Source organism: Manis pentadactyla, chromosome 14 (assembly GCF_030020395.1).
Source record: "Manis pentadactyla isolate mManPen7 chromosome 14, mManPen7.hap1, whole genome shotgun sequence".
In the NCBI taxonomy this organism is placed as follows: domain Eukaryota; kingdom Metazoa; phylum Chordata; class Mammalia; order Pholidota; family Manidae; genus Manis; species Manis pentadactyla.
In genome coordinates, this window is record NC_080032.1 from 50622140 (window position 1) to 50636589 (window position 14450).

The following is a 14450-nucleotide window of genomic DNA, read 5'->3' on the forward strand; positions in this document are numbered from 1 at the left end:
GGCTAATATCAACAACATAAGAATTAACAAGTGTTGGTGAGGATGTGGAGAAAAGGGAGCCCTCCTACACTGTTGGTGGGAATATAAATTGGTGCAGCCACTATGGAAAGCATTATGGAGGTTCCTCAAAAAACTAAAAGTAGAAATACCATATGACTCAGTAATTCTACTTCTGGGAATATACTGAAATAAAATAAAATCACTGATTCAAAAAGATATGTGCTCACATATACTTACTGGCACTTTATTTACAATAGTCAAGATGTGGAAACAACCCACATGTCCATCAACAGGTGAATAGATAAGGAAGAGGTGGTACATACATACAATGGATTATTACTAAGCCATCAAAAAGAAAGAAATTTTGCCATTTGCAACAACTTGGATGAACTAAAGGGTATTATGCTAAGTGAAATAAGCCAGGCAAAGAAAAACAAATACCATATGATTTCACTTATATATGGGATCAAAACAAATAAAACAAATAGACTCAGACACTGAGAAGGGTCTGGTAGTTACTGTGGGATGGGTGGGTGAAACAGGTGGAAGGCATAAAGAGGCACAAAATAAGATAAATAAAATAACATTGCAACACCTTCTTCTGACACTCACGTTCCCTTTCATTGCTTTATTTTCTACTGCTACCGTCTAAAATCACGTACTTTACTAATGTTATTTGTCTCTCCTCACTACAAAGTAAATCCCTTGAAGGAAGGGATTTTTGGCAGTTTTAGCTTCCACTCTCTCCCTCCACCCAAGTGTCTGGGCGTCTTATACTTACTAGGCCTTCAGTTCTAAATGGTTGAATGAGTGAATGCATGTACAGCAGGTATTTTGCTAGGTCCCTAAGTGCCCACAACAGTCTTACGGGCGTGTCCCCGTTGTGTAAGTGAGACCTGTGTGGGTCTGGCTGCAGCCGACGTTACGTGCCTGTCTTATACCAAGCTGCCCTTTCAGCAGGACCTACTGGAGCCTTTGCTCCTAATGAAGCTTTATGGCTCCAGTAAGAGGCATCACTGGGATCACAGATGCACCCACTTTTATGTGGAGACCAGTCTTAAAAAGAGGCCCTGTGAGCCAGCATCTTGTCCCATTTCAAGTTGTTTCTACCATAGGCTGCAGATAACCATATATCTGTTCTGCAGTTAATGAAAAGGAAAGAGGAAAGAGGCTCTTTTGAAAAACTGGTGAAGGATTTAGTTTTTTAATATTAAAATGTATGTTATAATACATTATAATAGTTTCTGGTTTCTATTATTAAGGATGATTCCATTAGTGAAGGCAGATCCAGTTATTTAACCTGTGATTTCTAAAAATTGGATTTTTGAGTTTTTTATATATGTGCAACACTTGGACTATTATAGTATAAATTACATGTAGAAAACTATAGCAGTAGTTCATTTCTAAAAAATCAGCAGCTGTTCAGATACATAAAAATGCATGCATTTTGGTACATCCGTGTCCTTATGTTGCCCATGTGGAGAAAAGAAGTATCGTAATTAATCATTTATTAAAAGCAGTAAGTTCAGTAGGTTAGTGGAAGTGTCTGGTGTTTCATTATTGCTACTTAATTTTTCTTATAGGACAAAGTTCTAAAAACATCAGTTCATCTCCAAGCATTGAGAGTCTGCCTGGAGGAAGAGAAGCCACTGGCTCCCCACCTTCATCTGCTATGAAAAAGGATTCCTTTTTTAGCAACATCTCTCGTTCCCGCTCACACAGCAAAACTATTGGCAGAAAAGAGTCTGTAAGTACTTAAGCACGGTTTTCTTTTTATCCTTCATTTTCCTTTAGAGTGCTGCATTTGTTAAACTTAGTACTGTCAACACCTACTAGCCTAATATGAAGAATTCATCTGCCCACCAGAAGAGGATGCTAATGTAAAGTATTACAGAAAAGGATCGAGCTGTTACTACTGAAGTAGTCCTAAATTAAAAAAACAAGGAAAAACTGTAAAATCTTTGAGGGGTAATTACAGTACATAGAATAGATAACAGCATAGTGTCTATCTGCATGGCTGTGTATGACCTTGGACAAGACGCTTCTTCCTGGCGTGACGTCCACCTCATCTGTAAGTTAAACAACACACTTTCTCTCTGAAGGGAAGAGTTTCCTGTGTTAACACTCCTGGGGTCCCTGTCAGTGTGCAGGAACAGTGATTCTCTAATTTGTGTAAAAAGAGCAGAATGGAACTTTCATTTAAAGATGGCAGCTTTAATGCAAGCAGTTAGCTGTGCACCCCCTGAATTCCACTCCTAGGACAGCCGGGGCAGTTACAGACAAACCCTCCAGGAATCAAGAAACAAGATAGAGGACAACAGAATTTTGTTGGTTCGGAAGCAGGTAGCCTAACAGAGCCACCTAAGAAAGCTGAATGCTAAGCCCGCAGTAAGTAAAACCAGGAGGCAGCTTGAGTTAGATTGTAAATCCTTTGGACGCTGAAGACCTGGGAATGGGGGGAGGTGGAGCTGAGGGTGTGAGGGTCAGTCAGAGTCTCTCTATGCAGCACTTAGAGCCCCTGCCCTGCTGTGGTGGAAGACGGGAGGTATGATCCCATAGAAGTACGTGTAAAACTATGTCCCTGCACTGAGAGAGACCAGGCACAGTAGAGTATAGTATGACCCTATTGGAAAAGGGATGGTGAACATGTAAACACTGAACCTAAGATCCCAGGCTTCACCCCACCTGCTTCCCAGAATGCCAGTATGTCTGTCCCTTCAGGCAAGAGATTAGAAGATTTTCTCTAGGCAAAAGTCACAAATAAAAACCCTCACAAATATGCTGACCTCAGGGCTTCTCCGGGAAAAGCCAGCTCACTGCACCAGGAGCCCAGCACAGCCCCATCCAAACCAGGACTGCCTCATAGCTTTTGGTTCACACTGTTCATATGCACAGAGATCACCACATACCTGAGGAGGGCATCAAATGGTGAAAGACACAGAAACAAAGAGAAAAGCAACAGAGAAGAAACCATCTGTAGAAGAAAAAAGCCTCAGAAAAACGTTCAGAGAACAACAAAAGTGGTTTGAAGTTCAAGCTCGACATCTAAAATGAAAACCTCAGATGAATTGGAAGATAAAACTGAGGAAATTTCCCCAGAAAATAGAATGAAAGAGAGAAAAATACCAGAAAACTAGAGAACCAACCCAGGAGGTTCAAAGATCTAAAAAGTAGGAGTTCCAGAGAGAGCAGAGAAAATGAAAGGAAGGAAATAATCAGAATACAATTCAATAAATGTTTCCACATGAAAGATGTTGAGTTTTCAGATTGAAAAAGTCCATAAAGAGTCCCACACAAGTAGAAACAAACCCACTCCCAGATCCTTCACTGAGGAAGCACAGAACTCTGTGAACAGAGGGAGATCCTGCAACCTTGTAGAGCTGGGGGGAAAGAAGGATTTTCCAACAAAGGATTGGGAATTAGAAATTACAGAATCAGACCAGAAATTAGAAATTTCAGCCACAACAGAAGCAGAACAATGGGGGAAGGACTTCAAAGTTCTGAGAGAAAATTACCTCCAGCCTAGATTTAACTGAGCCCAACTAATTAAGTGTGAGGATAGAGTAAAACCACTTTCTCCAGACATTGAAGATTCAAAAATTCATTCCCTTGCACCCACCCTCACTTCCACTGAAGGATACGCTGTACAAAAGGGCATACACTGCGGGCAAGGAACACACGAGAACAAGGAAATGGAGTGTTCAGAGCAAAACAAGAAGATTTCTCTGAGTGATGATGTAGGGAGAGCACAAGGCCGTGCATCACCCAGCTGTGTAGCAGGTCCAGAGAGCAGCAGCCCCGGTGGGGGCAGATTAGAAGGTTCCAGAAAGTTTTCTCCAAAAAGATAGAATTATAAGACTAATGTATTTGAATGCATTGAGATATTCAACTAGGTTGAGTTTGGGTTTGAATTAGTGATAACTTTGTAAAAGCTAAGAGACAGTAACTCCAAAGAAAAACAAAGAGTGTCAGGATAAATAAGAAGGATTTGATAAACCTTGTAACTGAGTTGTGACTGTAATTTCCGTAGACATTGCAGTAGGCACCCCCTTATCCACAGATTGGCTTTCCGCAGTTTCAGTTACTATCAGTCAGCCGCAGTCCAGAAGCAGATGACCATCTTTCTGACTATGGTCGGAAGGTCGGTGGTAGCTTAACACTAGGTCACAGTACGTATGTCATTCCCCTCACTTCCTCTCATCACAGAGGCATTTTATCATCCTGTATCATCACCAGGAGAAGGGTGGGTGCAGTATGATAAGATATTTTGAGAGACAGCACGTTCACACAACTTTTATTACAGTATATTGTTACATAGTTGACCCTTGAACAACACAGGGATTAGGGGCACTGACCACCCCCTACCGTGCAGTCAGAAATCCATGTATGGCTTTGACTCTCCATGACCCTCACTACAAATAGCCTAGAAGTCTTGCTGATAACATAAGCAGTTGATTAACACATAATATGTATGTTATATATATATTATATACTGTATTTTACAATAAAGAAAGCTGGAGAAAAAAATGTCTTTCCAAATTGCTGCACATCTCCAAAAAATTTTCCAATATATTTATTGAGAAAAATGCACATGTAAATAGACTTACACAGTTCACACCTGCATTCAACAGTCAATTGTAATTGTTCTATTTTATTATTAGTTGTTGTTGGCAATCTCTTACTATGCCTCATTTGTAAAGTAAACTTAATCACAGAATGTACATACAGGAAAAAAATGTAGTATATATAGGGTTTGGTACTATCCATAGTTAGAGCCATCTACTGCAGGCCTTGGAACATACCCCCATACACAATATAATAGGAGCCTATGGACTATCAATCTAATCAAAATCAGGATTAAATTCTATCTCAGAGGAGGTATGGGAACCATGTGTTTGCATGGGGAGGGAACAGTGCTGCTGGTGGTCAGTAGAGCTAAATTTTTATCTTCCATAGTGGAAAGTCAGTGTATGATACTCTCTAGAAAAATCAGGAAGTAGCAAAATAAGCTAGAGATACAAAGATGAAAAAAATGGGTAAAAGAATTGAAAGTGGTGGCTTCTGGAGAGCAGGAAGTAAAGGGGGGGGCTGTGTGAGCTGTTTTTCCTAACAAGCCTTATAGAACAATCTGACTCTTCAAAGGGTTACATGCATAACTTAGATTAAAAATAATAACTAAAAATCCTAACAGAAACAGAATGTATTGGCATAATAAATTAGAAGAGGAATGTCTGCATATACAAAGAGCATGTCTATGAAGAACCAGAATAAAGAATAACAAATAAGAAAGACATATGGAGACACATTTCATTTGCATTCTGTCATATTTTGGTGGCATATGGATTAGTCTACAACACCAATTAATTACTTTTCTTATGGTGATAACTGTAACTTGAAACTGAGAACTTGATCAAAAATAGAGTCATTCTAACTCTCTGCCTAGACCTTCTGCAAACCGAGAAACAGACTGTCAAATTGTTATTCAAAATTTAATACGTTTCCTAATTTGTGGGAACTAAGGCAGAAATTTTCAAGAGAAACTCCATGGTTTTCCAAGTATTAGGTTATGTTACTATTTTATTAAATAATGTGTTGCCTTCAGTTCCCTTTGCCAAATAGTTCCACCTCTCCCCCATTCAAGGCACTTGATAGGACTGCCCCTCCTCGCCCCCTGCGGTCTGTCTCAGCCACCGACTAGTTGTGTCCAGTGAGCTGGGAGTGGAAGGCACACAGATGGAATGGCCCTGCCAGACCTCCCGCAGCTCCCTGCTGCCCTCTGGACCGTGAGCAGAGCACACCTGCCAACCCATGAGAGCTGTAAAGTGTGAACGAGAACCAAACCTTTATTGGTACCAGCTGAGAGAATTGCTCTTCACAGCCTAAAAGGGCATAGCTGGTAAATGTTCGGACCTTTCAGCTGGGAATCTTTCTCCCACAGGAGCCTCATGCTCTGCCAGAGCCATCCCGGTGGCACCAGAGCCTGTGGCCGGGGCACCTGCCATCCCTGAGCCCAGTTTGCTTTCATTTCCAGCCCGGTTTGGTGCAGCAGGGATATCCCGTGTCCTCAAAAAGGTTCAAGATAGTTTTTCGTTAACATCAGCATCAGTTGCTCATACAAGCAAGTGACCAGAAATTGAAGCAACGACACTTCTTGCTCTGGGTCCCCCATACCTTAAACTACCCAATTACAAGATTCACTTGATCTTTTAAGATGGCCCAGAGACAAGAAATTGTTGCTGTCAGTTAACAAAGGCTAAAACACCATTTGAAAACAGACATTAAAACAAAGATAATCTAGTAGTAGCTATCAACCTAATTGTGGTGAAATCTGCTTATAATGGTTCTAATCTAATCATTGAGAAATGATTTTCAGAATCAATATAGGTGTGACATATTTTGGACAAGCATCATATGGTGTCATATTACTCACTATCTCTCAGTATTGCCTTTTTATGTATCATATTAAGCCTTTCTGTAATCCACAGGCTGTCTTCTTTAGATGAGGCTGTATCACATTTATCCTTATTAATGGCCCTGACTTGACCATATAATAAGAATGCAAAATTCAGCTACGTCTGTAAAGAGGTAACAAATTAAGCTTTGTGCTATATGTGTATGAAATACATCATTATACTTCTTTTCTGAAATGTAAGCAAACTTAGTAGAAAGTTTTGAAAACTGACCCTTCTTCATTATCAGTGGCCATATTGTTTTGAGGATCAGTATTTATTCACAAAGATACTTTCCCTTCTGCTTTATTTCCCAAAAGAGCCCTTAGGACTCACACAGTTCCAACCCAGGTTTTAAATCAAGTTCTGATGTCCTAGTCTTGAAGAGAAAATTGAAAATTTTGATACATTTTTGTGCTTTATTTTGCATAATAATGTGAATTATATCCAGTACTTAGTTTTCTTGAAATCTGTTTTAGTCCATCACTCATCTGACTGTTGAACAATTTTTTCCTTGGTTTAGCACTGTTACAGTCACATTCTGCAATTGTTGCCAAATCCTCTTCCAAGAGTGTCTTTGCTAAGGTTAATGAGTAGGAAAAGTACTGACTGAGAAAAGCTCTAAAAGCTGATTTGTGTGTGTGAATGAGTTCTAATATTTAAGCATGTCAGCCAATTAAAAGCTTTTTTCTAAGTTCATGAAGAACTGCAAGAAGTTTTGCTGAGCTTTGTGAAAACTGCATGCAGTCTCTAAAAATCTAACTTATCCATGGTTCATAATCCTCTCTAAATGACAGGAAATCAGAATTGTCTGAGCTGGAAATATCTCCATAAAACAAGATGTGTAATGAGGTACCTGCCACCTGCAGGCTCACAGCACCACTAGAGATATTCATCCTGTACCGCTGTGACCCCTGCATGCAAGTCATCATTGCCCTTTGGTATCTGAACATATGCCATGGTCGTACTAATAGAATTTATTTTGCAGTATTCATTGAGCTCTTCTTTATTACAACAAAATAAAAAGTGTCCAGTGAATGAAAACAAATTTGAAAGCAGGTTCATATTTACTTCTGGTAGAATAGACATGTTACCTAATCTAATTCAGGTCGTATTCTAGAAACAAGAATTTAAGACACAGTTGTGTAAGAAAGATAAGAGAGTGATCCCAATGAGGGTGCTGGCAGTGAAATTGGAGCAGGAGGACACACATCAAAAGTTAAGTAATAATGAAACAAAAATTGAACTCACCAGCAATGTGAGGCATTATATGGTTTAATGATATGTAAGTAGTAAAGATAATAAATAATGTAGTTTCAGAAGGTGAACCACCTTGGGCTCTGTTGATCTAGAAAAGCTGCATATGAAAGAGAGGTTTAAACTACAAATATATTTCTTCTTCTTCCATTAAAACATCCACATGAAACCATTTTCCCTTCTGAAAATCCGACAACTTCCCAAGACAGAGTGGCAGATACTGAATAGTCAGTCAGCAGTATCTGCTGAGGTGTTTCCCTCTCCCTCACATCCTCACAACTAGAATGTAAATTAGTTGGCATTGTATCAAGTTGCTTTGGTAAAAATAAAAGAAATTAGTATCTCAAATGAGGAAATTTGTGTTGCTTGTTATTTCAAATAACAAGAGTCCTGAGACAGGCAGATCTGGAGTTGAGTGATTCAGCTGTTCGTTGGCATCACTACCTTTTCATTCTGCTGGCCTCCGGGCACCAGCTTTGGGCTCAACTCCCTGCCATCCTGTCCTCGAGGGCCACCACTGAGCCAGGTGTGTATCCCGTCATCCCCACGCCTCCAGCAGCTTCTGGAGAAGTCTGTCTGGAAGTTCCCTAGTGGGCTTTCCTTTGCATCTCATTGGTTGGTCAGAATTAAATCCCATGCCCACTCCTAAGCCAACCCCTGGTACTGGGAAAGACTTAGGGACGTCCATGGCAGTGTGTGAAGAATGGAGGGATGTGACGGGACAGTTTGATAGACAAATTATCCCTAAAGTACTAATTGCCAAAAGTTTTATCTAGTCCTTCCCTAAAGCATCTGGATTTCAGAAGAGCCAGATCTGTTGTATCAGTAATGTTTTAGTGGTGGATTTTTAGGCAGCTTGAGCTAGATTGGTGGTTGAGAGAAACTGAGCAGCAGCATTCCAAGTAGGCCAGAATTTTCCTAGTTACCAGATTTTCTCTTCAGTCAATGTGTGTACTTCTTAACAACAGACATTATGTGGACAGTATTAATTATAACAGGTTTCTTTATGGGCTTTCTGAAGCTGGCATTTAGGATGTACCTAATTGTAGAATTTTTTTTTTTAATTAATAAGTCGATGTTTGTAATCTCTTATTGTTTAATCAATGATACTAATGATAACTGGATTAAAATACAGTCCCATTCAAAATACATTCACATTTAATACAATTTATGGAAATGAATAGATAAAAAATGAATGTAGATGTCACAGTTTTTCTAGGTTCTTGTAAGCCAGCCTCATACTAGGAATGTTAATCTAAGGCCAAAATGAACTCAGATATTCAAGGCATGACACTGAGTCACTCAGAGTCCCATGACCTTATTTCCAGGCTCTCTGCCAGTGCCTCAGCTCCAGGGCGGGAAGGGGGACCACGGACCTTCCTGGGGGTGTTCCCTCCTCTCTCCATCCTTTCGCCTTACCCAGAGCACGTAATTCCATTCAAAGAAATGTGCACATCAAACAGAGCATCATAAAGAGCTCTGTTGTTGGCGATTCATAGGACGACAGTTTTATTTCAACTTTGGTGAACAGGTTTTATAACCCACTTTTACCATCTTTCTGCTTCAGTAATTTATTTTTAACCAGAAAATCTGAGGGACCTGTGAAAGCGGAACCACAGGAAGTGGAGTGCCGAACCTTGACTGTAGTGCCCTTTTTAGGACTGATGGTGCCCTATGGGGACAAAAGAGACATGCGTGCTCCTCACGCGGGGCCTTCTTCCTCCAACACTTGTCTTCATCTCCATCATCTCCATAAAATCCAAGGATGCCAGAGAGCACCGTGCTGAACGCGGCCCAGTGGTTTGGGGGGAGCTCAAGTGAAGCAGTTAGAAATAGAATCCCTGGCCGGAAATCCCTGTGGGTTTGAGTTACGCTAAATTAAATCTGTCATTAATAGCATTTTCTTCCTTCCAGTGACTGTTCTTCATTTATTTAGTCTTTCAAAGCCAGGGACAGTAGTTTGTGCCCTAAAGGGTACATGTGCATGCAGGGAAGGAACTGCCCAGTGAGGTGGAGGTCAGCCAAGGCCAGGCCGGACTCCGGAGGCGGGAGGTTGTCCTCCCTCCGTCCCACCCAGGGGCACCACCACCATTTCCTGTACAGAATCTTCCCAGTTTTAAATCTTCTGCCTCCAATATCTCATCACTTATTCCTTATATACCTGTGTGAACTTTTCCAGGAAACTATTAATCCAGTGGGCTTTAACTCCAGAAAGAATGGCTTTGCTCCTGTCCTAGGAATTTGAGGCCTGCTGAGCAGAGGGGAAGGTCTGTGTGAGACAGGCGGCCTCTACCCTGCCTTGGAAGCTCAGGACTGAGGGCCACCTCTTCGGCAGTCCCCCGTGTGAGCGCCGCTGTGCCCGGAGGCCGGTCAGGAGTGTGGGGGCCACTACCTCTTTTTCCCTGAACCCTGCTATTTTTCCTCCCAGTTTTCTGCTCCACAATGCTCCCGTGTCAGGAGTTCATACACATGGAAGCATTGTAGGTGGCAAGCACCAAGAACCTCACTCCTAAAGCATGGGAGGATGCAGCAGGTTTCAGGGCCATGCAATTTGTGCACTGCTCACAGGAGCCCCATGGAAGGAGCAAATGGGTGCTACACACCAGCTGGGCTCTGCTCCTAAGCAGCGTGCCCCAGTCTGGGGGCTGTGTTTGCCTGGGTAAAGGGCATTGTTTTCTGTGCACAAAGGTAACATCCATTCCCCAAGTCCTGCACCCAGAGTAGGTGACTTTTCCTCATTAAAAGCTTTGGTAAAGGCCCCAGGAGGAAACTGCAATTGTTGAAAAAATTCAGAGCCTTTCTATTTGGTGGCATTGATAATAAAATCTTTTTAAAAACATGGATGGTAACAGGAAAACATGTTATCAATGACATGGAGAAGTAATAAGTTAAGAAAGAACAAAAACAAAATTCACTTGACCATAAGAATAATACCAAGAGTAATCTTTACTCAGGGTCAACATTCTTGCTTTAATACACCTCTTAATAAGAATGTGAGTGATTACAAATGCATCTGATTGATTTCATTGTAAACTGTATTTGATTAGACTAGTAAACTTGGTTTGCATAACTTGACCTTGGTTTGGGTATTTGCTTGTGAAGTTCGTCACAAGCAACTTCTTAAAATGTGAATAGACAACCCATGCCCTTCCCAGTCCACAGTGTGACTGAAGAATTAAAAAGCCTTAATGATGGGATCACCAGAGGAAGGAGAATATAATCAAATTTCCACACCTCCTTTTTATTTGAGATGATGGCAAAGCTATCTCTCTTTTCCCTCAGAATTATTACCAACCTAGTACAGTTCTGTCTATAGCCTTATCATATCCAGCCAAAACGTCATTTTCCAAAGTTACTTTAGTTTGTAGATAAACTTTAAGAGCAGTAACTCCAAATTTATGATGATTGTAATAAGCCATGAACAAAGTACCTTTATATTAAATCTTAAAAAGTTATGGGCTATATTTGAAAACAAGAGAGAAAAGAATAAAGACAATGTTTCAACTGGAAAAGAGGTTATAAAAGGGGACAATTAGCCCCACCCCACCATTTATGCATAAACCCCTGCCTGGGTTCTCAGTTGTCATGGTCTTATTTCTCAAATGTTTTTTCCCACCTTTTATGTTCTTATTGTTTTGCTTTAAGTTTCTTATCTTTCTTATTTTGCCTCTTTGATGAACTCTTAAAGATGATCTGATCTTATTAAATAAACCCATTCCAACCAGGCATTGTCCTTGCAACAGAAAGGGCCTTTCAGACTGGCATCGAGGATCACTGTCATGTGACCACTCTGAATTCTTGATCACTATACGTTTTTACTTTTGGAGACCATCCCAAAGTTGAGACAGAATTATAAATAAAATCATGAATGTTTGCAACACTTACCTGAATTCTTCCATGTGTCCCCTCAGATATCTCAAGGGTTCCATTAATAAGGAATATAAAGAACTGGCAAATTATTTTATCTTTCTCTGCCCCACATACACATATATACCCATGATCATGCAGTCCAAAAACTGAAGAAGGCCTCTGGCTGACCTGAGGGGGATTGCCCCTGGGCAAGTTCACTCTGGATTTGATGAGACCAAATAACAACAATGGAACATTGGGGGTCAAAGGTTTATACCAAGCTTTATTGTCACAGTGGCTGGTTGAGTGCTGGAATCATGTTTGCCTCTGGCAAGGTCACGATCCATCTCCATCTCTGCCTTCAGGCAGGGCTCTTTATATAGTAACACCAACAGTAATGGCTCATTGCCAACAGGTGTGGAAGCATTAGCCCAGCGGCAAGCCAATTACATCATTGAGTATTTAGGGTCAGGTGAGGATCCTGGCCATAGGAACTTCTGTTTTCCCTACAGCCTATATACAAAATAGTGCCTCAGTCAATTTAGACTAAAGATTGAAAAATGCAGCCCATTTGCTTTACTTCAGGATGTTCACCATCTAGGTTCTAGGCAATCTTTGGGTTTGAAACATATTTGTATACCCCACATGCATCTCTTATTCATTCTTCAATACATAAAGATACTGTGAGGAAAATAGAATTTCCTATGGCCAGGATCCTCACCTGACCCTAAAGTACTTGATGATGTAACTGGCCTGCTGCTAGGCTACTGCTTCCACACCCATAGGCGATGAGCTATTACTGACTGAGTCACTGTATAAAGAGTTCTGCTGTGCACTCTGGGTGGAGGCAGAGACGGAGGATTACAGACCTACAGACTGTTGGATTCTGATGTGATTCTAGTGCTCAACCTATCACCAGGAGAACAAGCCAGGTAATAAACCCTTTCACCCCAGGAATGTTCCATTGTCTTTCCTCCATCTCACTGAATCCATAGTGGACTTGCCTAGGGCTGAAACCCATTGGCAAGACAGATACATATTCCATAAAATATCAAGAACAATACTTTTGAAAATACAATCAAAGAAAAATATGGATTAAACCAGCAAGGTAACCATAAGTGCCATAATGCTTAACATTTATAGAAATTTTAAATTAATCTCTAGATAATAGTCAGACTTTAATATCATCCAGCTGGAAATGATGGAACTATTAATATCTATTTCCTGTCCGGGATAAATGAGCCTTGTATTTTCTCCCTGTCTGTAGTCACCCTCTCTCAGTCTCTATCATCACTGAACTCCTTTCTTGACACCCTTGATGGAGGTCTTCAGAATTAGGTTTGAAGTTAGGTAGGCACCGGATGTTTTTCTCAAATGAACAGGCCTAATTATTTTCCCAAGAATTGATACTGAAATTTCTGAGATGGACTAATTACTTTAAAGACTGTTTAAATGCTGTACCTTACATTTCATTCCAAAGAAGGTATCATTATTTAGGATGCCTTAGGCTGAATATAACAGAAATTCTGACTCATACTGATTCAAGTAATAAAGTTGTTAGCTCAAATAAGTCCAAACCACTTCTCATTCCTGACTGCACATTAATATCACTTGGAGAGCTTAAAATAATACCAGTAGCAGAAGTACTGAATCAGAATCTCTGAGGTAGGGCTTGGACCTTGATATTTGCTAAAAGCTTCCCAGGTTATTCAGATGTGTAATCAAGCTTAGAACTGCCGATTTAGAAGCTCATCATTGTCTTCAAGGACCCAGTTTCTTTCACCCCTCTGCCCTGCTACAGACCATGTCTTCCTGGGGCTCTGGATTGGGTTAGGTTCTCGAGAGGAGGTTCCTGGGGGCAGGGCCTTCTTGGGGAGGAGTACCAGCAGAAGGAACATGCGTACCAGCACACCTCCCTACGAGAGTCAGAGCTCAGCCCTGCTGAGTGTTGCCATGATCTCGAGACTAGAGCTTTTCTGCAAACAATTACTGTGGTGGAAAAATTGATCACTTCGCTTGTCATGAATGTCTTCATCTTCAAATGCACAGTCACCTTCAGGACTGTCGGCCCTGTTCTGTTCCCAGAAATCACGATGCTGTGCAAAATCATGCATTAAAAACCACAGGACTCAAGGGGAAAATGGGATGGGGCACACAACACATAATCAGTGACACATCAAATAAGATAGGTACCTAATAAAAGTGGTAGCATGATTTTATACACATTCAATGATTACAAACAGATAAATATTACAAGAAATATGACCCTTTACCTTGAGCAAGAGCTGGAGCTTGGCTAGGGAACAGACATCACAGTTGCTCAGGAAAGGTTTGCATCCTTTGTTTTACTAAGTAGTGGAAAGCATCTGGAATCTGGTGGATTGGGTGAAGAATGTCGCCCATCACACACACTGTGAACTGAGGGAGCTGGCAGGTGCATGAGGTATGTGAATGTGTGCATTTAATACAGTCCTACATGTCTGGGTTCAGCTGCATGCAGTTTTCTGCATTCACCTAGTGTTTCCCATGATGAATATTGTGCATGAGCCAATGTGAAATTCACGTATGTTCAACTGTTCCCTAATCCATCAGTCTTCTTGGAGAAAGTTCACGTTTTCAAAACAAGCATTATAACAAAACTGATGCTACTGTGGGTTTGAATGCGGCTTCTGAATTTGGGGAAATGAGGCTGCGGAAAGATGATACTTCCTATAGTAGTTTTTTTGTTCTCAGTTCAGTAAGTGGCAGTACCGTGCTCACTATAAATTTTGGAATAAGTCCATTTCCTTAATGGTCACTTAGATGTCATTAGAGCAGCTGGCTCACTGTGAATGTCATTCCCCTTCAGAATTCCCCAGGAACTCCTCCTGCCTAGAATAAGCCCGGGGAGCTTAC

At 40.9% G+C, this 14450-nt stretch overlaps 1 protein-coding gene across 8 annotated transcripts in view; it reads left to right on the forward strand.

The window, feature by feature from the left end:
• The window catches only part of TBC1D5 (TBC1 domain family member 5), a 659247-nt gene that overhangs the window by 591937 nt on the left and 52860 nt on the right, over positions 1-14450 (forward strand). For 7 of the 8 annotated variants that reach the window (XM_057491222.1, XM_057491228.1, XM_057491223.1 and 4 more), the window contains one exon: positions 1584-1747. The exons of the other annotated variant lie outside the window; for it this stretch is intronic. In XM_057491222.1, the coding sequence (XP_057347205.1) occupies positions 1584-1747 (164 nt within the window). The remainder of the gene's footprint in view (positions 1-1583; positions 1748-14450) is intronic. 8 annotated transcript variants of the gene reach the window in all.